Consider the following 25994-nt stretch of genomic DNA (forward strand, 5'->3'; position numbering starts at 1 on the left):
CAGTCACTGAAATACTGTATAAAAAATCGAAAAAGGGCGCACGCATACACACACCAATTAAGTGGACCTTCCTGGATTTTTCAAAGGCAAACAAAAAAATATAAACTAAATTGTTTTCGACCAATTTATTATCTCGTTGCCTCAATTAACTCCAGTACCACAGAGGACAGCTACTATGCTGTCATCTAGTGAGCAAAAAGTGAACGTTGTACAAATACAGTATAACCCCGATTATCCGTCATCCTATTAACCGATTGTCGGATTATCCTACTTTTTTTCTAGCTCCTATTTTGTTTTTGTTGCTGAAAAATATATGTAGTACTGTACGTTATGCTTCTACATAACTTTTTTACGGAAAGTTTATTGCAAGCCTTTACTCTTACTACAAAGTATGTAGTAGAAATGCTTCGCTGTCGGCAGCAGAAATAGGTACTTGTAAAATAATCGCTACTTCTAAAGAAATTACTCCAAGAATTTCCACAAACCCTTGTACAATTCAGTTCTTATACTTACTATTAGAGTGTCCATACTGTATATATTCTATGCAAAATGTCTTCCACAGTTGCCAAAAGAAAATGAATTGTTTATTTATTTTAAAAATCACAAATAATTGAGAGGTCTAGGAAAGAAGAAACTGTGGTTAATGCTGCTTCAGAGTAGGAGATTGGCGTTACATTCGTACGCGATTAAAAAAAAAAACCAAGACTAAAGTGTATATAGTATGTAAATCTACAACATGAGACTTCATGTATTCCTATCTTACCGCAGACAACAATCAATCAATCAATCAATCAATCAATCAACCCTCGATCCTTAGGAACCCGTCGTTGACAACCGAACTTTTAATGAACTCCTGATCCATCACATAGCACGTTAAACACAAGAACACGAAGGAAATTACGAAATTGTGTATTATGAACTTAAGTTATAAACATCTTTTATGATATGGATTATCCGATTTTTTCGATTAACCGTTCAGTTCACCCCTTCATTACAATGAATAATAGAGTTTCTACTGTAGTAACGAATAAACGAACGATATCGCTGAATAGAAATGGAAATGTAGTTCCTATTCGTTCATACAGGTATCGGATCAGCTGTGAATCATATGAACGAAATGAACGAATCACTTTAGTGAATCGTTACAATTGAATCTATTCTTCGAATCAGACTTCCCATGTCTAGTGTCTTCCTTTTACAATTAGTGTTCCATCGTTCGCAGGAACAAAAAACAGGAGCAATGTGTAGATGCTTCTGCTTCTGGCAATGACTGTACGTCTAGCGGTCTGCGCCAGATGTCTCCGATAACAGCACCAGTCATAGGCTTTTCTTTTTGATTTAGGAAGTTGTCACTTTTTATGCGAGCACGTTGCTTGGTGATGGATGAGTCGTCCCATTGTCTGACGATCACTTCATCCTTACAAGTCCCCCGTGCTTTTATTTAGTCCACTCATTCAGAAACATCTTTTGAAAGACACGGAACTGCTTCTGGCAAGCCAACTTTCATTCGAAGAGATCGTGAACTTCCTGTAATTATCGCATTACATTCATCATGATAAATACCAAGTATGCAACAGTTCGATTAATGACGGCAGTTGGAACGTCATGATGACAAATCAGAAGTCTTAAGTTTTCCAACCATCTTCTTAAAGCATTTAACACTACGAATTGCAGAATGGCAATGTGGGCCAATGTGTAACAATTGTACTGTAATAATAATACGAGGCGCGTCCATAAAGTAACTTTTCCACTCGTCCCACAGCTAGCAAACCATATGTTGCGCGAAGCGACTGCGTGTACGTGATAGAGTAATGTCCTGGCATGGCGCATGCTCTAGCGGAACTTCCCGAGTGCTTCCAGTAACGTCGCTGCATTGGTTGAAGATGGACACTCCTATTCCAGCTCACGCCGCGTGTGAAGTGCGATCAGTGATAAAGTTTTTGAAAGAACAGGGCATAGCGCCGATTGAAATTTATCGTCAGCTGTGCCAAGTCTATGGGCCTAACATCATGAGCAAGCAGATGGTGCGTTGCTCCACAAGGTCGTTTGTGCACATTTTGGCGTCCTGCTGAAAATTGTCTACAACAGCGACGCACCATCTGTTTGCTCATGACCTGGCACAGCTGTCGATAAATTTCAACCGGCGCTATGTCCTATGCATTCAGAAACTTTGTCACTGATCGCACTTCACACGCGGCGGGAGCTGGAATAGGAGCGTCCATCTTCAACCAAAGAAACGAAGCTACTGAGAGCACTCGGGAAGTTCCGCTAGCGCATGCGCCATGCGGGGACATTACTCTATCACGTACACGCAGTCGCTTCGCGCAACATATGGTTTGCTAGATGTGGGACGAGTGGGAAAGTTACTTTATGGACGCGCCTCGTAATATTGAACTGCCCCCCATTGAGGGTAGCCCTTACGGACTCAGTATATCCTCAAAAAATCAATATACATATGTAAACATATACATTAAATTTTAAAGAAGGGAAACAAAGAAAAGGGCGTGAAAAATTACAATTGCTATTAATGTGGCACCATATGATTAATTAGGATATGGCAGGATTTTTTAACACAATTATCACAATGTCATCCCTCAGAAATGTTGGCAGAGCAAACTGCCGTCGAAATTCTTCGAAAAAAGCTGATATAGTCCCTCAAGCACCTATGAGCAAGCCGAATACCTCAACGTGAATTAAGGCATATTTCAGCTTGAAATAGTTGACTGTAGGCTCATAGATCGACTTCTTCTCAAAGTGGACCTCGGCTGACTGATGACATTCTACTTCAAAACGTATCGTGGGGTCCACAATGATGCCCTGTTTAGTGTCAGCATTGTACGCTAAAATATCTACTCGTCTCGTTGACCCATTTTCAGCTAGACAGCAGATTTCTTCTTCTACTATCCAGCCATTATTTCTTAATGCGGCAGCAATGTTGGATCTTATAAGCAGGTGTGTAGGAGGAGGCGATATGTTTATACCCAGGAAACTCTTAAACACTGGATAAACTGTTTTAAATAAAGCTATGTATTTCATTTGTATTGTTAATATAGAAGCAATTAGCGGTAATGATGAGTGTCCAAAAAATTCTGTTGCGCATCTTGCGGGTCGCAAGACAAAAGGAAATAAAACAAGCGCACTATACAGAATGGTTCAGAACTTATGTTACAGAATAATATGGTAGATAGAGAGAGTAGTAAAACAAGCAGTTTAATAATCAGCAATATGTGTCCTATCTTGCACTGGTACTGCGCTAAAGTTGCTTCAGTGTTGGGTAGGCAATTATTCGTGCAAGACGAGTGACAACTTGTAGTACTGTGCATTTCAGTCTCGTTGCAAGGCGACACCAGATGGCAACATTTGGTGATAGATGTAATGGGTTGTCGCCGTTCCATCCCATGGCCTGCACGATCGCCGGACCTTAACCCGCTTAACTTCTTTTGGGGACATGAATCGTTACTGTAATGCACATTTAATACACGTTGTCACTGGTCCTTGCATAAATGACGACTCAACACTAAAACAACTCTAGCGCCGGTCCGGTACGAGACGGGGCTCACATTGCTGACTAATAAATGTTTTAGCACTCTCTGTCTACCATATCCTTCTGTAACATAAGTTCTGAACCACTCTGTATGGACTATGTATAACAAGGAACGAAGGGTGAAGGAAATATGGAGATTTAACCATAATGGTTTCTGGTTTAGGAACAATGGTAGTAGCTGTTTTCTTCCTTTAATTCCGAATATTTTCTTGATCCTTAGAAAGACCCCACACAATGCTAGGCTATATTATAAAAATTGTGCTTCCCATCCCCCTAGATTTTCTTATTCCCGAAAAGGATGGTAATAGCATACATTATGATTTACTGATATAATGCAGACAGTTCATCTTCTTTCTTTCTTCTGGTATCCGTATCTTGTGACGTCTGTAAGGACCTTCAAAAATGATTCTAGATTATAAACGGTGGAAATTCTCTTCCTATAGTCCCAATCCTCTTGAGCACTATTCCATAGTAGATTTACATTACATTTTATACTCATTTGTCGAGAATGGCTCTCTATAACACATTCAACAGATCACTAATTAAATTCATATTCATTTTCATTCGAATGTGAGGGGGTGATGGCACTGTTTTCTTGATCACACGAAGGTAGTTGTTGCGAAAAAGACAAATGACAGTTATCTACTTGCGCCGCTCCCTAGAAATAGTCCCTGAAACTGTGCGTACATCGTTGCCAGATGTCACACACATGTAATGCTGAACGATCAAATATGTAGAAACGTTCATGTATATTTTATAATGAATATTTTAGTGTTTTATTTGGAAGAAAGAGTCATTTTTCATATCAGTTCTCCATAACATCTGTTTCTTTTTTGTTGAAAATACCGTGATGATGAAGTAATTTCGTGGATTTATACCAATTTCGCGAAAATTCGCTGATATATTTAACGTAATATTGGACTTTCATTAAGGAATTTGCATTTTGAATGCATAAAATTAAGTTTATTACATATTTCGCGAATATCATTATTCATTAATAACAAAATATCACACTCCTACCTATTAGGCCTACTATTGATGATTTACGTCTCCTTACCTTCACTGTTGATGAAGTCTGTACATAGCTCCGAACGTTGAATGTTTCTGTTTACTGTTATACTATGTAAAAACTAAAATACATATTGCACCTTATTGAAGACTATGAAAGTACTAATCACAATACTTATTGAATCGTAGGCATTTTGTTTTTGCAGCATTAACTTCCCATGATTGTACGAGAAGATTCGAAGAGAACGGCAGTTACGTAGACTTTCGGATCCCCCCTTTTACCATTAATGCATAACACAATGTCAATACGGCGGTTGCTGTCGTCTGCGATACAACGAACTTTTCTGTTGATTTTCGAGTTCGTCATTTTTTTCCGGTTATTACATGCTTATTTAAGTTGTGTTAACTCTCGCTAGTGGTTTTATATTTTATTTTATCCGTCTTAGTATTTATTTTGTCATTGTAAATATTTTCGTATTATCACTATTATTATTTATTATTATTATTATTATTATTATTATTATTATTATTATTAATGAATTATTCTGTATTACTATCTTTGTATCATATCCGTCACGTTTATTCTATTATTATTATTATTATTATTATTATTATTATTATTATTATTATTGTTAATATTATTTCTATCATCAGCATTATTATTTGATCTCTGTAAAATTTATGTAGACTACTGGACTGTACCCGAGCACGAGCATATGCTCATTTCGGGTATCTATTCATATGTATTCATTGCAAATGTAAATTGTAAATAAATTTGAATTTGAATTTGAACATCAATTTGGTGAGGAAAAGAAGGAAGAAGACTTCATGTAAAACTGGAATTACCGTGGACACAATTGAAAGGATGATCTGTTATGGATGGCATACTCTAGAATAAAATACCATATTTATGTATAGGCTAGTCGTAAAAGACAGAAGACAAGGACGACCCTGAAAGAGATTGCGTGAGCAGACTGAAGTAGCCGCAACACGCCGAGCCTTGACAACGAGGGGACGATTGCGACTGCGGCGGCGGTGAACTGACAAAATGTTGGCACAGGAAGGGATGGTTACTCTTAAAAAAAAAAGCTCCAGAACTTTTTTGGCCTCCGCACATTCAAACTTTCACATAGGGGTTTGGTCTCACAAAGGGAAGCCGCGATGTGGAAGCACAATATTTTAATAAACCTGCACCGGGACAAAAAATGTTTCTAAACATGAAATTTAACGAATGTGTATTAAGAGAGACACTAGCTTAAAAATGCTTGTAGTTTTAACAAGTATTCAATTTTAAGCCAAGTGTGTATACAATATACAGGGTGTTAAGAAAAAGTATCCAATATTTTAGGAGGTGATAGTATGCATCAAAACAAAACAAAAAAATCTATACTAATCAGTAACTTTACGTAATAACTAATTCTTTTTCATTCTTATTTTTATCATTTAGTACTGTAAGTCACTTTAACTTTTACCATATAATAACGTTATTTATTAATTAATTATTTTTCTTCTTCACATTCTTTATCATTTAGTACTGTAATTTTAAGTTATTATTGCTAGAAAATAATTTAAAAACTTGAATTGCATATAAGTTGGTACAATTGAGAACAAAAAGCAGCATGTTCACCCGACAGTCCCTGAGGTCAGTGTACAGAGACCGGTCCCCTCTATTAACACGAACAATAGCAATCCTACCTGCCCACTGCCCTGTACCGCAGACATACTCAAGGCTGCGCTTTCTTTCTCTCCTTTGTCACTTAATGTTGTTCACGTGAATGCTCAAAGTCTGTTGTGTCATTTTGACGAATTTTCTTCTATCTTCTCACCTTTAGACATTCACGTTATTCTTATCTCCGAATCTTGGTTACATCCTAATCTTCCTTCCACTCTCGTAAACCTTCCTGGCTATACGCTTTGCCGTAATGACAGAGAGGGCAAGAGAGGCGGAGGGGTGGCTGGTTATATTAGATCCGATTTGCGACCTAAAATTATTCATCACTCCCCAAGCCAGTACTCTGCCAAACCCGAGTTCATGTTCATTGAAATTTGCACCTTATTTACAAAATGTCTAGTGTGTGTCGTATATAAACCCCCACATATATATGACGTAGATGATTTCGAAACCTCCTTACTAGACGTAACGCCGCAATATGAGAACGTTATAATCATGGGTGACTTCAATTCAAACTTACTTGACTTACATTCTAGTACGACTAAAAGACTTAAATCATTCTTTCAGTGCCTTGATATGGTAATCCTACCCCTAGCTCCCACACATCATACGGAAGGTACAGACACATTACTGGACTTGATAATTACTAACAATGCCGAAAAAATACTGACGCATGGACAGTTGCCTGCACCAGGACTATCAGGGCATGATATCATTTATCTATCGTTTAATCTGCAGTGTCCTAAATCGACTCCTAGAGTAATTACTTACAGGGATATCAAAAGAATAGATGATATTGCACTGAAAGAAGACGCTGCGCAACTTCCATGGCACATGATCTGGACATTACGAACTGTAGACGAGAAAGTAGACTTATTCAATACGTTAATACTTCAACTTTATGACAAACACGCACCATTAAAGACCAAACGTACCAGAAAGACCCCAGCCCCTTGGATGACGACTGAAATACGTAGCCTGATGTCCGAACGCGACTTAGCCTATAGGAAATACACCCGCAATAAAAACGACGAATATTTTAACTTATATAAACACCTAAGAAACAGAACGACTCAACTAATAAGAAACGCTAAACTCAAATACTCCTACAAACTTATAGAGCCCAACACAACCCCTTCCGAGTTATGGAAAAATCTGAAGGTCATTGGACTTGGAAGGGCTAGTGAACAAGCAGACATACCCATCCCACTTGACCGATTGAACGAACACTTTGTAAAGGACCCGACCTTAAACAACACAACGAAACAAGACACAGTTTTGCCTGACTCAGCTCCCCCAACTCGAGACAAATTCTATTTTACTGACGTCACTCCTATTGACGTAATGAAAGCCATCCGACGCATCAAGACGAAAGCTCAAGGGCCAGACAACATTAGCATATTACTCATACAGAAAATACAAGACATAGTAATACCTACAATTGCACACATATTCAATAGTTCCTTAATCACTTCAACTTTCCCTAAAATATGGAAGCAAGCTTTCGTTCTTCCTCTTCCAAAAGTCAAAGTTCCCACCGACCCGAACGACTATAGACCAATCAGTATCCTGCCAGCCATATCAAAAGCACTGGAAAGAATCGTACACAGACAAATTACTAACTACATGAACGAACACAAACTATTCGACAAGTATCAGTCAGGTTTCAGAGCTGGACACAACACAAGCACTGCTCTACTTAAAGTGACAGAAGACATTCGTGAAGCAATCGACTCTAATAAAGTAACAATACTAACACTTCTTGACCTTAGCAAAGCTTTCAACTCTGTAAATTTCGACCTGCTCACCCATAAATTGAGAAATCTGCATTTGTCAGAGACTGCTGTGAGTTGGTTCGAATCCTACTTACGGGAAAGACAACAATGTGTTGTATCCGGGAATCGAAGCTCTTCCTGGTTTAACATAACATCAGGTATACCACAGGGTTCGGTACTCGGACCATTGTTGTTCACGATATATGTCAGTGATATTACATCTCATGTAAGGCATTGTAACTATCACTTGTATGCTGACGACCTTCAATGCTACATCTCTTCCCGCTTAGATCGAATAAATGACGCTATAGATAAATTGAACAAAGACATTGACTCGATTGTGACATGGACAAAGAAATTCCATCTTAATATCAATCCTGGAAAGACACAAGCAATCATATTAGGACACAAACGGCAAACCGACGCTGTAAAGCACCTCGACATTTCCCCCGTTAAAGTAAGTACAATGCATATCCCTTTCAGTTCTTCGGTAAAAAATCTTGGCATTCACATGGATAATAATCTCAACTGGGACATGCAAATCACAGAAACCTGCAGAAAAGTATATTCTATTATTCATGTGCTAAAAAGGATAAATGTTCATCTTCCCTCTTGCTTAAAAAAGTCCCTTGTGCAGACCCTTGTATTTCCCCATTTTGACTATGCTGACATTTTACTGACTGACCTTTCCAGCGACAACAAAATGAAACTTCAACGTGCTCATAATTTGTGTGTACGTTTTGTAAGCAATGTTCGTAAATATGATCATATTACCCCATCCCTGGAAGCAATAGGTTGGCTTAAACTAGATAAGAAAAGAAATTTACATTCACTTCTCTTTCTCTTCGAAATCTTGAACTCTTCTATTCCTTCGTACCTGTCATCTCGCTTCACTTACCTTTCTTCCCACCACAATCTGAACACACGCTCTCGCCATGAAACAATACTAACAATACCATCCCATCGCACCTCCTCATACTCATCCTCTTTCACAATAGCCCTGCCAAGACTCTGGAATTCGTTACCTGCTAGCATCAGGGACTGTCGAAATAAAATTCAATTCAAACGCAAACTTACTAGGCACTTGGTCAGTAATTGAGACTCGTTCAGACATGGTTTCTTGTAAATAGTTCTTTTAATCTACCACAAAATATCTCAATATCCGGTAATTTCATCACTATAGAATTTTGTTATTGTAGGTTTAATTTGTAATTTTGTAAATACAAAAATATTCTTTGTTCTTAACTTCTATGATAAAATGTCTAGCTTTCATTAATCAGGTATTCTTGTCGTACTTTAATTTTTATTGTAATTGTAATTGTAATTGTAAATTTAATATTAATTGTAATCTTATTGTTCATGTTATAGTTGTAATCCCCTGGTAGAGGGGCAGAGAAGGCCTGACGGCCTTATCTCTACCAGGTTAAATAAATAAATCTAATCTAATCTAATCTAATAAATCTGTAGCCGAGATTTTTCTGGTAATTTTCGATTTTTCAAAAATAATTGTTCCTAACATATATAATTAACCACCCTGAAACCAAAAATCGCTTTTTTGACATTTTTGTTTGTATGTCTGTCTGTCTGTCTGTCTGTCTGTATGTTTGTTACCTTTTCACGCGATAATGGCTGAACGGATTTCGATGAAAATTGGAATATAAATTAACTTCGTTGTAATTTAGATTTTAGGCTATATGGCATTCAAAATACATTATTTAAAAGGGGGGTTATAAGGTGGCCTGAATTAAATAAATCTAAATATTTCGCTTATTATTAATTTTTGTGAAAAATGTTACATAAAAGTTTCTTTAAAAATAATTTGCGATAAGTTTTATTCCGTGAAAAATTTTGATAGGACTGATATTTAATGAGATAAATGAGTTTTAAAATTAAAATAACTGCCATCTAAGGCCGTGTAATGAATTAAAAAACAAATGACTTCGTCTATAAGGGGCCTTGGACAGCAACAATCGAAAGCTATGAAAGATAGCCTACAGAGAATGTTTCTGTGTTTGTATGAAGTAATATCGGAAGCTAAATTAACCGATTTGTATAATTAATTATTTCACCATTGTAAAGTGTAGTTTCTCTAGATGGACATAATGCTGTAATGTTATTACAGTGACTTCTGATATAATATAATATAATATAATATAATATAATATAATATAATATGTAATATTATATAATATAATTTAAGTTATTTGAAGGGTTCAGAACCATAGTGGGCCAAGCGCCATTTACTGAATATGTAGAAAACAAGGGTTAAAATTAAGTTATTACCATTATTGAATGGAAACCTATAACAAGTAAAATAAAATATACACATTAAATCTAAATGATGTCAATCTTCATTAAGCTATGGTTGCATGTAATAAAAATTAAGAAACATGTTAAAGGAATTGTCATTGCACCAAATGAGCGTCTCTGGACCAAAATGATCGCATTTTAATTATTTGGATGCAATTTAAATTAAGTAACATATTAAACGATTTATCCTTCTATCAAACACGAATGTTCCCTGGATCAAATGTCCTATTTTAATTATGTAATTACTTTATATTTATTTCTAAGGGGTGCAGCGGAGCGCACGGGTACGGCTAGTATTCAATAAACATGGGTCCTACAACACATACTTCCTAAGATCTGAACATTTGTTCATAGGAAGTGCTCAATGTGACGTATATTTATGGCAATACATTTTTCTGCCCTACAATGCAGCAGACTACCAGATAATCATACCGTAGTTGACATTCCTGGCATGGACTAGGCCTACTGATATGTCGCAAGGAATACTGAAAACAAAAGTTTGGTTGCGGATATGAGCAGAGTTCAGTAGAGATGGTATTGTGAATTTTCGTAATCAGCATGTGTGGGCTGATAAAAATTCCCATGCACTTGAAGAAACAAGGCATCAGCACCGATTCTTAATCAACGTATGGGCAGGCGATCTTGGTGATAGATTAAGGGCCATACGTGCTACCACAGAGATTAACTGGGGATAATTATCAGGACTTTCTTATTAACGTATTGCTTACCTTGCTGGAGTATGTGCCATGTCAGCAAAGACTACAGATGTGGTTCATGCATGGTGGCACACCACCACATTTTTTCCGCAATGAGCGTGAACACCTGACTGACATTTCAGGACCGCTGGATTGATTGGGGAGGTACCACACCTTGGCCTGCTCGTTCCTCAAATCTAAATCCCCTAGACTTCTGGTTATCAAGAACAACCAGGTCAGTTTCAAAGAGTGCATGTTTCCTTACGCCGAAGGACAGAGGAATACATTGCCATGAATGGACGTCACATTGAACAAGTGTTCGGATCTCAGAAAGTGTGTGTTGTAGGACCCATGTTTATTAGACATTTTTTTCTTGTTTTAATACATACTATCACCTCCTAAAATTTTTTGGATATTTTTAACACCCTGTATACATTGTTGCTAGAAACTTTAGGGTCACAAAGTTTTGTAATCTCTCGAAAGTGAATCTCTGTGCTTCTAAAATTTAATTTACACGAAACCCGCCCACGCTATTGAAATACGCCAGAGGGATAAATTATTTTTTATTAGATTTCTTATCGATGTGAACAAAAAATCACTATCCTACTCGCAATAGTTACCGAATAAGAGGTTGTTAAATATTTGGAGGGGGGGGGGAACTATGAACTTTCCACCAATTTGATAGTTTTTTGTGTACATACAACATGAGCTATTCGTTCTGAAAGTCTGTAAAACTATTTCACTTCCACTCTATATGCAGATAACGGTAGTTGTTTATTTATTTTTTGTTGATTAATTTTACGACGCTCTATCAACATATTTTGTTATTTAGCGTCTGAATGAGGTGAAGGTGATAATGGCGGTGAAATGAGTCCGAGGTCCAGCACCGAAAGTTACCCGGCATTTTCTCATATTGGGTGGAGGGAACATCCCGGAAAAAACGTCAACCAGGTAACTTGCCCCGATCGGGAATCGAACCCGGGCCACCTGGTTTCGCTACCAGACGCGCTAGGTAGTTGTTTATTAGATAACATCGTCTCTTATTCATTTGAAAATATATTACGCAGAACTGGATATAGGCCAATAGCAGCATGCATATGTTGGCATGTGGTGAGACTTGAACTTCGTTTTATGTTAAAAATGTTAGATTTTCTCATCAGCTGTACCTCGATCATAGACGTACTCGCGTAAAATTAAATTAGAATTAAAAAACTCTTCTCTTATAAGCATGTCAATAATAAGTTCATGATATGATGACTGGAATCCAATTATTTCTAACTTTCATGGACATGTATTTCATTATCTGTCAGCCACAGGCGAGAACAAATGAAACAAACGAAGGAACTGGAAGAAATATAATTGGAATCTAGGCTTCACGAATATTGGCTGTGACGTTCATCACTCAGCTGCAGCCGTTTTTTATAGCCTGTTTGAAATTAATACACAGTTGTAAGGCTTAATAATGGTATATATAATATTTTTAGGCGAAATGGCTGACCATATAGACATGTTGGAATCGACTCTCGTACTTTGTAACGTGGCGTGGGTTTCATTAAAGTTTCTCGTTTTCAGATCGCATTCTTTCATGACATCACATGGTTGGAAAACGGATAAAATGGACGTTAGGCTAATAGTCTGCCTGATGCGAAGGGTTTAAAATGCGCGTTCATTTTACGATTTTTGGTGCCGGTAACTACATAGTACATGCGCATTCAATATTTATTACTGTATGCTAGCAAATTGTCTATGTAATGTAAACAAGGGTCCGTGTAGTTTCGGTTCATTTAACATTCTACACTTGTGTATATGTATACATTTAGGAATTTATGGACGTAAAACCGCAATAATGCTATCATATCGCTGTCACGCCCAGGGGTCGCTTGATGCACTTATCCCGTTGGGGATATAACCTCAAGTGTGCAGAGCCCGTCGAATGTTTTTCCCCTCCATCACGTTTAGACGTAAAGCAGTGCTTTAGTTTAATTGCTGGTGGCTGATATTAACACGGATGTGTTTTCCAGGCTGTAATGTTTATTTTCTCTTCTTTCCTCTTTCCTTCAGCTTTTTGGTTACACAGTTACATTAAGACCTATATCATATACAGTAGCTAATCGGCGATGTGTGCAATTGAGGGAGAAATGAACTGGCCACCCTACCTCATTATCTCCTGGCGTAGTTGCTTCATAAGTGTACTTTGCTGGTATCACTTGTAGGGTTCAGACCTGTCTTTGGATAGTTGACTAAGACTAAACAACAAAATAATATATTCAAATTATTTACTGTTTTGCTGATCTTTCTAGGAGCCATGTTGCAGGCGGTTTTTCTCAGTAATACGATTTATCAGGGGAATGAGATGCAGCGGAGCAATGCTGTGAATGAATGTTGATGTCATAAGGTCACACACGTGGGTACACGCATCTCCATTGGCTGACTCTCAAAGCACAAACGATAACACTGATACAAACATATTTATACTACCCTAGTTACAAAATTAGATCACGGTTAATCTCCTGGTCTTTTAATCCCTCCATACAGGAAATAACATATGCAGGAGAGCGCATGTTTTTTAATCTGATGTTATAACGGTAATATTATCTACCTACTTCGCTTCAATAGATGACGCAATAGTAAGCACATTCCTTCCACGGTTAATCTCCTAGTTGGAGACCAGTAGTCCTGGAGAATAGCTCTTCGTAAGGGATCTGACACGGTTTTCTCCTTGAAGTATTAGGAGCCAGCACGTAGTTCCGAAACGTCTGATGTTTCTAAATGTAGATACATTGTAAAAGTCCATTACTCTCGTATCACGTTGAACGGCGTGAAATTCTTCAGTTTTAATCATTTGTACGAGTTTATAGCTCTTGCACAGCATTACTTTGTTTTTTTTTTTTGGTGTTGCTTCTTATCTACATCCGGTTGTACCAGCGTCAAGTTACTGTTTCTGTTAAACAGATTAGAAGCTGGAGGTGACGGATACTTGCTATAGTTAGAATATTATTGCATAAATATACTCGCGGATATTGAGATTGACTGTCTACCAAAATTTGCAGCGATTAAAAGCATTTTAGTAGTGTGTTTTAACATTGTCCTTTATAAATTTTATTTATATTAGTTAAACACAAATTGTTTCTTTTAAAAATTGTTATTATTATTATCATTATTATTATTATTATTATTATTATTTCATTAATTATAATGAATAATTCCAAATAGTCTACAGTTGCGTGTATATACATTGTGGAAGTGAAATAACTTTGCAGATTGGAAGGGACGATAGTGTACACGTAAATGAACAGGTAACCTATATTACGTTTTTTGATTAAATGCACGGTTAATTAGAAAGTTTGAAGTTTCAGCAGTCCGGCAACATCGTCGCTAACACACTCTGCTCGTGATACAGATGTAAGAGATCAACGAACTTGTTGAGTGTCGGTAGATCAGCTGCTAAGCTGCTTTCTGCCAAGACGTTGCCACTTGCTCGCATTGTGCAGTGGCTTGAATTTAGAGTTTTTTAAAATTAAATTTACACGAAAATCATGCACGCTATTGAAATACGCCAGAGGGATAAATTAGGCCTATTCTTTATTAGATTTCCTATCGATATGGACAAAAATCACTATCCTCCTCGAAATAGTTACCGAATAAGAGATTGTTAAACATTTGGAAAAAAAAAAAAAACATTTTTTCTGAAAAAAAAACTATGAACTTTCTACCAATAAAATATTAGACTAGTTTTTTGTTACATACAACATGAGCCATTCGCTCTGGAAACCTGTATGTGTATGCAGTTTTATGTATAAACCTTTTTTGTCGTCATCAATCAACTCTAAATATGACAACGTTATTTTATACTCCTCGTGGAGTTGATATGAGCATGTCATTTGAAAATAATAATGCATCATGGGCACAGACCAATTATTTAGTCCTGACAGCTCAGCGACTCGAAAGACGGGAAGTAATAGGAGAAGTGGGGAGAGTTAAGCAGTAGAGATAAGGGCGAGCGGTAGGTAAAGGAATGCAGTACAGCTTAATTGTACTGGAAACATACCGTTCTTCAGTACGCATAACATCCGATCGCTTCGAAGGCAAGCGAGGGAATAATCCAAACACCCCTTGGCGTAACTAAATGGACTCGTGACCCAGGCGCACATCGCCGGAGACTGTCAGGACTAAATAAATGTATTATGTTACAGCTTCTTGTGATTGGATCGGTATTTAAGAAGGCCTAGTCAATAAACAAACTCTTATCTTATCTCTTGAGATTCGCTTTGATAGTGACTGGGTATTAATTAAACGAGGATACTATAATTCCAGGACGAGTCCTCGGCATCATCGCTATCATTTCAACCGACTCTACATAATTGTGCAGTTGACAAATCGCCGTTAACTAATTTATTGACGAAAATGTGTGAATCCCACAGTTCTAGGTTAAAATATTGCCAAGGGATAACAATATTAAAGACGTTATTTTCGTTTCATTGTTTTAAAAGTGTATATAAAAAGATAACTGGAAGAGAGGAGAATATAATATAATAGAGATAAAGGGAAAACAAGAACAATGGCAATACGAGGAGAACAATGAGAAGACAAGGAGAACCAGGAGAACACAAGAACTAGAGTGATACAAAAAGAACAAGGGACATACAAGAAGAACAAGGGGAACAAGTTTGAAAACAAGGAAAACAACACGAACAAAACAAGGAGAACAACAGTAATACAAGGATAACAAGGGAACACGGGAACATGAAGAGTGACAGGAGAATAAGTGAGGAAATTGTGACGATCATTTTCTAAGTAACTTCCCCCCCCCCCTCCATACCTAGTGAGAAGAAATACGTAGGCTGTAGTGGCTATTGATGGCGGTAGTAGTTCATTGAATGACTCTTTCAAATGTTGAGGTTATTCAGATCGAAATTCAACATTGGCCAGAAGTTACCGACAAGTTTTATCCGGAATTCTCTATCAGGGACAGCATGTCGTACGTGTCGTAAAATTATTTCACGGAGCCCCCGGTTTCTTTTTCCTCTGAGAGGAAGGCATGCTAAGGATTTTATCGCCCTTTAATATTCACCGCCCTCGGCCGGGTTTCAACCAGGGTTTAAGCTAGAAAATAAAGAATTGTCGCAAAAATGCACAAATGAAAAATGATATTTGTGCAAATTGCGAAATGCTTGTGCATTATTATAAATAATTATACAGAAAGATAAAATTAATGAAGTATGCAGAAACAAAAAGTTATGTGATTTGTTTCTTGGAGTTTTATTACTTTCAATCTATCTTACCACACTTTAGATATACTTATGTAAGTAAATCATTAGATGTAGGTATGTTTAGAATCAATTACTGCTGAATTTACATCACATTAAAATACGTTATTTTATGGGCACTTCAAACATTGAAACTCTTTACTAGCAGGCCCTTAAAGATTGTTAGCATAATGTTAACTCTTTGTACTGAAAGACGGTTTATAATTCCAGTTTTTACAAGAGTCCTGTAACTACATCCTGGCTCACAATTTACATTATGCGATGGAATTATATAAATCAATTAGAAGAATCTGTTCACTTAACTTACGTGAATTGCACCAACTCTTTGAAATCAATTCCTGAACAACTCTTTTTGAACATGCCCATGCGATTAGCATTTCATTTAAATCCAGATTAGTTCAAACACATCTCTGATTTAATTTTCTTCATTACCATCTTCGTTTCTGAAGTCCATGTGATTTTTGCATTTTTGCACATTTACATTCAATGTTTGTTTCACTTTTAGAAGTCGAGTAGCAAAATGCGACAGATGCGACTGTGGCTTAAATCCTGGTTTCAACCCGTGAATCTTGTTTCCAGGCATGGTACTTACTACACAATCGAGGATGTTAGGTTAATGTGAAAGTTTCCTTTGTAGGGGAAGTTAACGAATTACGTTTTCGCTATTTAGAATAAAGGCTGGTTCACAATAAACCGGGAACGGAAACGGCAACGAGAACGAGAACGGAAATATTGTTAAAATAAATGTATTTAAATGTGAGGATTCACAATGAACTATTGTGAATGTTCACATTTAAATACATTTATTTTAACATTATTTCCGTTCTCGTTCTCGTTGGCGTTTCCGTTCCCGGTTTATTGTGAACCAGCCTTTAGTAGGCCTATTTCTACTGTATTTCAATTAACTTCTTGATGCCCACAGGTCTGTGTCGACCCCTGTTGGAGAAGACTCGGCTGCCGGTGCTCACTCGTTGGGATGGAGCAGGAAGAGCGCCCGCAGTTCGCGTTCAGACACGGTAAGCTGTGCGACTTCGCCTCATCTTGTAAGATAAATATGCCAGATGTCTACCGGCCTCAACAATTTTTATTACTGTCTTTTAATCTGGGGTCTTGATACCAGCTGAACACTAATTTATTACTGTTTATTGCGAAATTAATTTATTGAGTAAAGAAGAACTACGAACTGAACGTACACTTCTTCTGTGTGTTTTGTACCTTTTTACGAGAAAGAACTTACAGTAATTACTGCGCGTATAACGTGACCCTTTCCCATGTTGCTACATTTGTATAGACCTATATGCATTACCTGTTTATGGTACGTCCTATATAAACACATAAACGATGGTTAAAATTAAATTTTGCTTACTTAACCAGCTCTGGACGGAGATTACTGCCCTAAGTGTATCAAATTCAGTATAAGGAAGGTCCAGACTATGCCCTTCATAATTCGTGTGGTTACACATTGCGCAGCATTTAACACCACCACACCACATGGTGGTGGCCCACAGCAACTTACCGACTTCGCCCTTCAGGCTCTTGTTGATAACGCCTGAGGTCCTTTTCACAGTGTTAACATACAAATAACAAGAAAACCATAACAAATCCTTGTAAACTCTGTTACGCAATGCAATCTTATTAGTTTGTAAAAGTTTGAGAATCTTCAAGAATCAGATAAAAAAAATGTACAAACAGGAATTTGTATTATGCAAAGTTGCCAACGACAATTTACAAAAAAAAAATCGCTAAAGAACAGAGCTAAAGTTGCCGTAGTGTTACTGTCATCCTAGATCATATATACCCAGATTGCTCGCCCTTGTAGGCTTTGACGGTAACAACTTTTGTCAGGTTTATAATGCTGCCATCTAATTGTTACATAAGAAGTCACGTCATAATTCCCATTTGAATTGGATTGGCGACTGTACTGCCATCTTGTGTTTGTTTTCGACGGACGGGTGGCGATCCCAGCGGTTGTTCTCTTCAAAGTTCTACCGATTTTAACACAGGGATGAGCTATCTGTTATATATGAGTAGCTTAATATCAAAGACGGACATCTGTCCTCTCCATAGTTTTGCTCTAGAGGCAATTTTTTAATTCACAGTGTTCTTTGTTACATTTAACACAATTTATTTTATAAATATAGTGTTAGAGTTTGCATATGGTTTCACAATAACTGGAAAGAGCATGAAAAATTGTATAAAATACCACAGCTATCTAAATTTCGATTGAAGTCAGATGTCCGTCTTTGATATTAAGCTACTCATATATGATCTAGGCTGTCATCAATAGATATGTTTATAGTTTATCTAAAATTATTGCTGAATCACATTTATACAATATAAAATATAAAATATCGCGAAGAAAATTGTTAGCAAGTCTCCAGATTTTGCTATAGGCCTATTGACGGCGCTGGAATCACATGGTATGACAGGTCGATTGTACCAATGTATTGGTTGGTTTACGATTTGATGACCGTAAGAAGTTGTGGTGAGATATCGCAACATTTTGTCGTTACAACTCCGAACTGTGATAGCTTCGGAAAAATCGGTTTCACAGGTAATGGCGTTTTGTAACACAGTGTGATTTTTGTGTTTGCTGATTCCTGACGATTACGAATGTTGCCGAGTTATACCGAATATAACCGATTTTCTGACGATACATGATTTCCCAGCACGAGACGACATATCGCTCTTCGGTGATTTAGCATACTAGTACAGGCCTAAATAATAGAAGTTGTATTTTGTAATTTCGAAGGCCATGTGCTGTGATCTATATACTCAGTTCATATTTTGGTATGTTACGATAATAAAATGTCGTCATATACAGAGGTAACCTTAAAACATATCAAAATCATAGAAAACAAGAATACGGATGGGTAGACTTTAGAAGGAAAGAAGAAAGGTTGGAACTAAGTAGAAAGAGATTTCAATGCAAGGAAACCTCATCCCAATATCTTCAGCAATGTTGAAGACAAAATTGGATAATATGAAAATAGATGCAAGAAAATACCATACAACAAGTAAAATGGAAAGATTTCATGGATTTGCGTTATTCATATTAGGCTTACATGATAAATATGTTATTCATATTACTTTAGTTACTATATTTTAGGCAACCGAAGATTGATTAAACGTTTCTGCAATCAGTATATAACTTAAATAATATTATGAAGTACGGTACTTAACTATCAGTTGAACATTCTAAATCACCTTCTATACTATTCAAAATATACAATATTTACGTCTTGCTTAGCCTAAACCGTATTTGCAAATCTTTTTCGTCCGTTACATTAAAATAATCTTCTCTTTCGGAAATTATCCTCCCTCTTATTGGTAAGAAATCATCATTTTCAGATATCAAGTTCATCTTTGTCTTCGCCATGATGAAAATTATTGTCGTTAATGCAGGATTAATTATTTAAATGAACAAATATTGAACAATTAACTTAAATGTAGTTTGAGGGCTTAAAGTCCAATTTGTGTTGATGAAATGTATTCTCCCTTTAAGTGTCAATTAAAAAGATTTGAAGTAACAATTAAAAGTTAAATACATGTTTGGTGAAATCGACCCCAAGAACTGCTACTACAACTAGCAATGCATAACCGCGTTCTATTGATTTATCGTCGTTATATAGTACAAAGATAAAACATATTAATGCTGTTTGAACAGTGTGTGGTATGAATTTCTCTTAACGGACAGCTGGTGTAGGAGTACGTCTCCTGCACATGGGTGTAGTAGTAGCTGGTTTGTAAGGATTCACGTTCTTTGTGTAGCGCCCGCACTCCCACTCCGCGCCGGGCCGAGCCGGGCCGGTTCCTAATCTCGGCACAATTTATTCAGTTGATCTGGTTGTGCAGAGCTACCTCAAGCAGCGGCGCAGTGAGTGCGTTGGGGTCGCGGCTCTGCGCTCTCGACTCCCATCCAGCGGAACGGATCGATCAAGACGTGCACACGGTGGACCATAAAGATGACATGACTTCCCGCCCTAAAAGCGAGAGCTTACCTGTACCCAGACATCTATCCACAACATTTATCGAATCGCACGTTTAACCACGGTCACTTGTTAATAATTGTAGTCGGAACCCGGAGGTTCATTGCCGCCCTCACATAAGTCTGCCATTAGTCCCTATCCTGTGCAAGATTAATCCACTCTCAATCATATCCCACCTCCCTCAAATCCGTTTTAGTATTATCCTCCCATCAACGTCTCTGCCTCCCCAAAGGTCTTTTTCCCTCCGGCCTCCCAACTAACACTCTATATGCATTTCTGGATTCGCCCATACGTGCTACATGCCCTGCCCATCTCAAACGTCTGGATTTAATCTTCCTAATTATGTCACGTGAAGAATACAATGCATGCAGTTCTGCGTTATGTAACTTTCTCCATTCTCCTGTAACTTCATCCCTTTCATTCCCAAATATTTTCCTAAGAACCTTATTCTCAAACACCCTTAATCTCTGTTCCTCTCTCAAAGTGAGAGTCCAAGTTTCACAACCGGTAATATAACTTTTATAAATTCTAACTTTCAGATTTTTTGACAACAGACTAGATGACAAAAGCTTCTCAGCCGAATAATAACACGCATTTCCCATATTTATTCTGCTTTTAATTTTCTCCCGAGTGTCATTTGTATTTCTTACTGTTGCTCCAAGATATTTGAATTTTTCCACCTCTTCGAAAGATAAATCTCCAATTTTTATATTTCCATTTCGTAGAATATTCTGGTCACAAGACATAATCATATACTTCGACTTTTCGGGGTGTACTTCCAAACCTATCGCTTTACATGCTTCAAGTAAAATTTCCGTGTTTTCTCTAATCGTTTGTGGATTTTCTCCGAACATATCCACGTTATCCGCATAGACAAGAAGCTGAAGTAACCCGTGGTAATTTATCTCTATGATTTTTTTCCTTGACCCATTTTGTGTCAAATAATTATCTTTATTTGTGCTAAGTATGTGCTTAGGTAACTCCCTGAGCACGAGTTTTTACTCCTTCAGGGAAGAATTAGGTCTGTATTTTTGTACGTGTTATTTTACCAACAATATACAATAATACTTTCTTGTGTGTATGCACAATATATTAATTCGAGTTATAAACAAATAGCATCGGGGCACGTAATGTAAGGATGGGATTCTGAAGCAGTGTAGGGTAGTTGCATTTGGAAAAAGTTCATGAATTCAATTCGCCAGTACAGTTTCATTTGCTATAGTTCCTCGCATCGTGTGGGGTTCATCCCTCCGTTATAAACCTCTCATGGCTGGCATGCGATATTGGTGTCAGCTGTTTCGAAGGGAATCGAGATTTTATATTCACAGTGTATAATAATGGCTACTGAAATTGGTTTGAACGCTGTGTAATCCTCTACTGTAGGCCTTTGCACGAGTCTGAGCGGATTAGTCTCGTTGCAAACAAAGTCAGAAATAAAATTACTGAATTCAGAGATCACTTGCTGGTTGATCTAGTGCCACAATTTATAGTTCGCTGGCCTTTTCCTCTTGTACGGTGGAGCGACCTGAAGGCTTGCACTGCAGCATGAGGCTTATTGTGCTTACCACTCCTATTCTGTGAATGATTGGGTAACCGTACGGCGCGCGCTCTTGTACAAGTATAGTACGTCACACCGTGAACTTAATCGGGACTATGGTATGGGTGGTGATGATGATGATGATGATGATGATGATGATGATGATGATGATGATGATGATGATGATGATGATGATATGCGTATTAATGATGGCGAAATAAGTCCGAGGTCCAACTCCGAAAGTTATTATTATTATTATTATTATTATTATTATTATTATTATTATCATCATTATCATTATTAAATATCCGCTCAAGAGAACCCTAATATACCAAGTGATATGCTAGGGTTTTAGTTTAGTTATTCGGTATACTACGTATATATATATATATATATATATATATATATATATATCGTTGTTGTTCCTGCAATAACTCCTATGTGACATATTTATCGATTTCAGATTTTTGCTCTATTAAATAACTTAAATAGTGATATAGCAAATAATAAAATCTCCTATTTGTAATTATTTTTTTTTCGAAAATGTAAGAATTCACAGTCTCCTATGTACGGCTGCTACAGGATGAATAAATCTGTTTTTCTTCCTACTGAAAAATTTTATATTTTGCACATAGGAGTTATTGCAGGAACAACGACGATATACAGTATATACTACTTATTTTATGTATACAGATAATGGTGAAAGATAGTTCTACGCCGAAAGATACCCAACATTTCTGCTTCAATTGGTTGAGGGAAAACCGCGGAAAAACCCCAACAGATAACTTGCCCCAACCAGGATTTGAACCCGGCCCGTTCGTTCACGGTCAAACCCCCTGTTACTCCACAGTGATGGACTAGTTCGGTAATTGGTCAGTTGTATTATTTTAAAGAGAGAAAGAAATTATGATTTGTTGTGATGTGAAGGCTGAATTTGGACATATTTCTTTCTCAGGAATTTTACGATTTCCAACGTTTAACCTTACTAACTATAGGCCTACCAACATTTTTATTTGAGTAGGTAGAACTTAAAATGGATAATTCTCCTTCCTCGTATATCTTTTGATCCAGATTGTTATGGGAGTGGATTGCTATTGATCAATACGTATGTTTTTAATGTTGAATATTACTGCTAATTTTCCATTTGCTAATTATCGAGAAGAAAATACGAATAAACAAGTTATTGTGCTGTAGGTGCGAATAAATACGTACAAATCACGCTTTGAGTGTAGATGATCTTTCGGTGTCAGTATGATATTCTGTGTTGTCTCAGGCGAAGTCACAAAAATCATGCCATGTGCCTCTAGCTTATAAGTTAAATAGAATATGAAAACATCAACACCGCATGCTAGAAGACAACAAAGAAAGATTTCAGCCAATTGTAATAGCCACTTATGAACGTCTCTTTAACATACCATTCTTCGTCTTTCCTTCCCTCTTTTGTTTTCTCTGTAACGTCCCTTTCTACCCCGGGAATATTTATAGTCAATTGGAATAGACAGTTGCAACGACTTGACTGATTGGATGTCCTCCTCCTCGCGTGATAACGGAGACTAACGCAAACCTCAAAATGTTATGTTCCTCAGCCATTCTTCTAACTATGGAAATAGTCCAAAGAAAACCCCTTCCGGGTGACTGCTCTTTCGTAACTCGCCAGTGAAGGAGAGCAATAATAGTTAAACTTTTTTGTGTCGTCACCCTTGGTTAGTATCATGGCCCCTCTCCACATTACAACTCCTTGACTTGTAACTGCTGAGTGTTCTTATTCAGCTCTGAATAGAGTAGAACTGAGACATACACTTGTAACTTGTTTCCAGGATGAACATAATAGTCTCTCTTTGGATATGAGTCTTATTTCTCCTCTTTTGCACTTAGGTCAATGGCGTGTACGCTTCGGCCATTTGAAAACTATGTAGGCTATTCATATGTATTTATGTAATGGGGTTGAGTGAATGGATTACATGTCAAAAGAATTCAGTTACGTGATGTTGTCTTTGCACTCCTTTAGCGATTAATTTAATTAATGTATTTCTTGTGTATTATGTAACTTAATCCTGTATTTTATGAATATGTAATAATTGGTCTGAATTTCACAGCCGATGCGATTTTGGATAGGCAAAATAATAACAAAAAAATAGATTAAGCAATAGGCACACTAACCAGTCATGTGAGAGGCATCATTTGAAATATATAAATGCACATTAATGGGTGTACGCCTGGAAACAAGTTCCATTTAGTGCGGCGCTGTTCGAAAAGTGACATGGGCAAGTAACAGTCCGCTTAGCGGTGATTCAGCGTGTCAATTTTCGGCAATAAAATCTTGCTATTTATACGTTACATTAAAGATATAAATTTTTGCCTTAGTAAGTCCTGGAATTGTCGACTGCTAGTAATATAACACAATACTTTTTGTACGTTTTCTTCGTAACTGTTTACGAGATAATGCCATTTTGTGTTCGTTTGGGCCCGCTGAATATTAAGTACTTATTCTAACAAAGGCTGTTACAAATTTTATTTCATTTATCGATCACTAGAGAGTAAAATTCATAATTTTGGCTTCAGTATCAAAGAAATGTGATTGAACATGCACAAAAGAAACTTTATTGTTTGAGCAACAGTAAAGTTTGTGGATAAACAAGGTACAGTACAGTATGAACATGTTAATTGAAGAATTTTACAGCAGTTGTTTAAAATGCTGACCATGCACTTGAATGCATCTGTCTTGTCTTCTTCGCAAAGACCTTCGAATGCGCTCGAGCAATCTTGGGTTATTCTTCATTTGCTGGAAGACATCTACAATGCTGAAATTCTTCAGGTGATCTAGGTACAGATCCTCCTCTACGTATCCACCGTTCACTTGTTTAGATATTGTGTCACACTTAGAAGGAAATGGGGTTCGGAGAGTACGAACGTTGTGTCTTAATTTTTTGATTGTGACAACCAGCAATGGAAAAAGTCCAAACCCCTCACCTAAACATTAACAATCCACCATTGCTTTCCAACCCCTCATTTAGATCAAAGAAGCATGAATGTTGCCGCTTTACCGTATCCACTATCCAGGCGCTCGGTTCACTGGCGGCCCCAACCAGCAAAAAAGTCATCATCTCGTAAACGGTTAATTTTCGGACCCATGTTACTGCAATTATTTTGCTTCTCTTTTTATTTCTCATCCCTAAATTTCTGCCTATCACTTTTGAAACATCCTGTATACGTATCATAAATGAAGATTCGCTTTTCTGATGTTTACTACATTGCAGCGAACTAAACTGAAATGTACGGAATGGAAGTTAGTTGTATACTAATGCTCTGACTTTGACATATTCTTCTGCGTGTGTTATCTGTACACACTGTTTCTTCGGCAGTCATGTTAGATCTATAACAATAAAAGACCAACGGCATTTACCTGAGCGAAACCTGTTTCCAGCCGAACGCTCTGTACAATACTGACAACTTTGGATTTATGTTGACACTAACGGAAAGATAGATATTAAATAATTTCGAGGGAAAAATTGTTCCGGAGCCGGGTATCGAACCCGGGACCTTTGGTTTAACGTACCAACGCTCTACCACTGAGCTACCCGGGAACTCTAACCGACACCGATCCAATTCTTCCCTCTATATCCACAGACCTCAAAGTGGGCTGACAACCGTCAAGCAACCAACTTCGAGTGCACACTAACTCCGTGTGACTTAAATTGTGGTTTTCTGTTAACGAACAGTGACGTGTATTATGCAAATCAAGATTTTAGGTATAACTCCCTGTAAAGTTGATTTGAATAATTTCGAGGGAAAAATTGTTCCGGAGCCGGGTATCGAACCCGGGATGTTTGGTTTAAATCAATGGTCCCGGGTTCGATACCTTGATTTGCATAATAAACGTCACTGTTCGTTAACAGAAAACCATAATTTAAGTCACACGGAGTTAGTGTGCACGCGAAGTTGGTTGCTTGACGGTTGTCAGCCCACTTTGAGGTCTGTGGATATAGAGGGAAGAATTGGATCGGTGTCGATTAGAGTTCCCGGGTAGCTCAGTGGTAGAGCGTTGGTACGTTAAACCAAAGGTCCCGGGTTCGATTCCCGGCTCCGGAACAATTTTTCCCTCGAAATTATTCAAATCAACTTTACAGGGAGTTATACCTGAAATCTTGATTTGCAGATAGATATTAGTTTGAGAAGACATTTTTATGTTCTCCTAAG

At 37.4% G+C, this 25994-nt stretch overlaps 1 protein-coding gene and 1 non-coding gene across 7 annotated transcripts in view; both read left to right on the forward strand.

Annotated features, from left to right (window-relative positions):
* LOC138694789 (adenomatous polyposis coli protein-like) overlaps positions 1 to 25994 on the forward strand; it is a 531541-nt gene that overhangs the window by 278511 nt on the left and 227036 nt on the right. For all 6 annotated transcript variants that reach the window (XM_069818859.1, XM_069818853.1, XM_069818852.1 and 3 more), the window contains one exon: positions 17194 to 17287. In XM_069818859.1, coding sequence (XP_069674960.1) covers positions 17194 to 17287 — 94 coding nt within the window. The remainder of the gene's footprint in view (positions 1 to 17193; positions 17288 to 25994) is intronic.
* TRNAN-GUU (transfer RNA asparagine (anticodon GUU)) lies at positions 25815 to 25886 on the forward strand. The gene has a single exon. It is a non-coding gene; the product is annotated as a tRNA-Asn (tRNA).

This window comes from Periplaneta americana, chromosome 2 (genome assembly GCF_040183065.1).
Source record: "Periplaneta americana isolate PAMFEO1 chromosome 2, P.americana_PAMFEO1_priV1, whole genome shotgun sequence".
NCBI lineage: Eukaryota > Metazoa > Arthropoda > Insecta > Blattodea > Blattidae > Periplaneta > Periplaneta americana.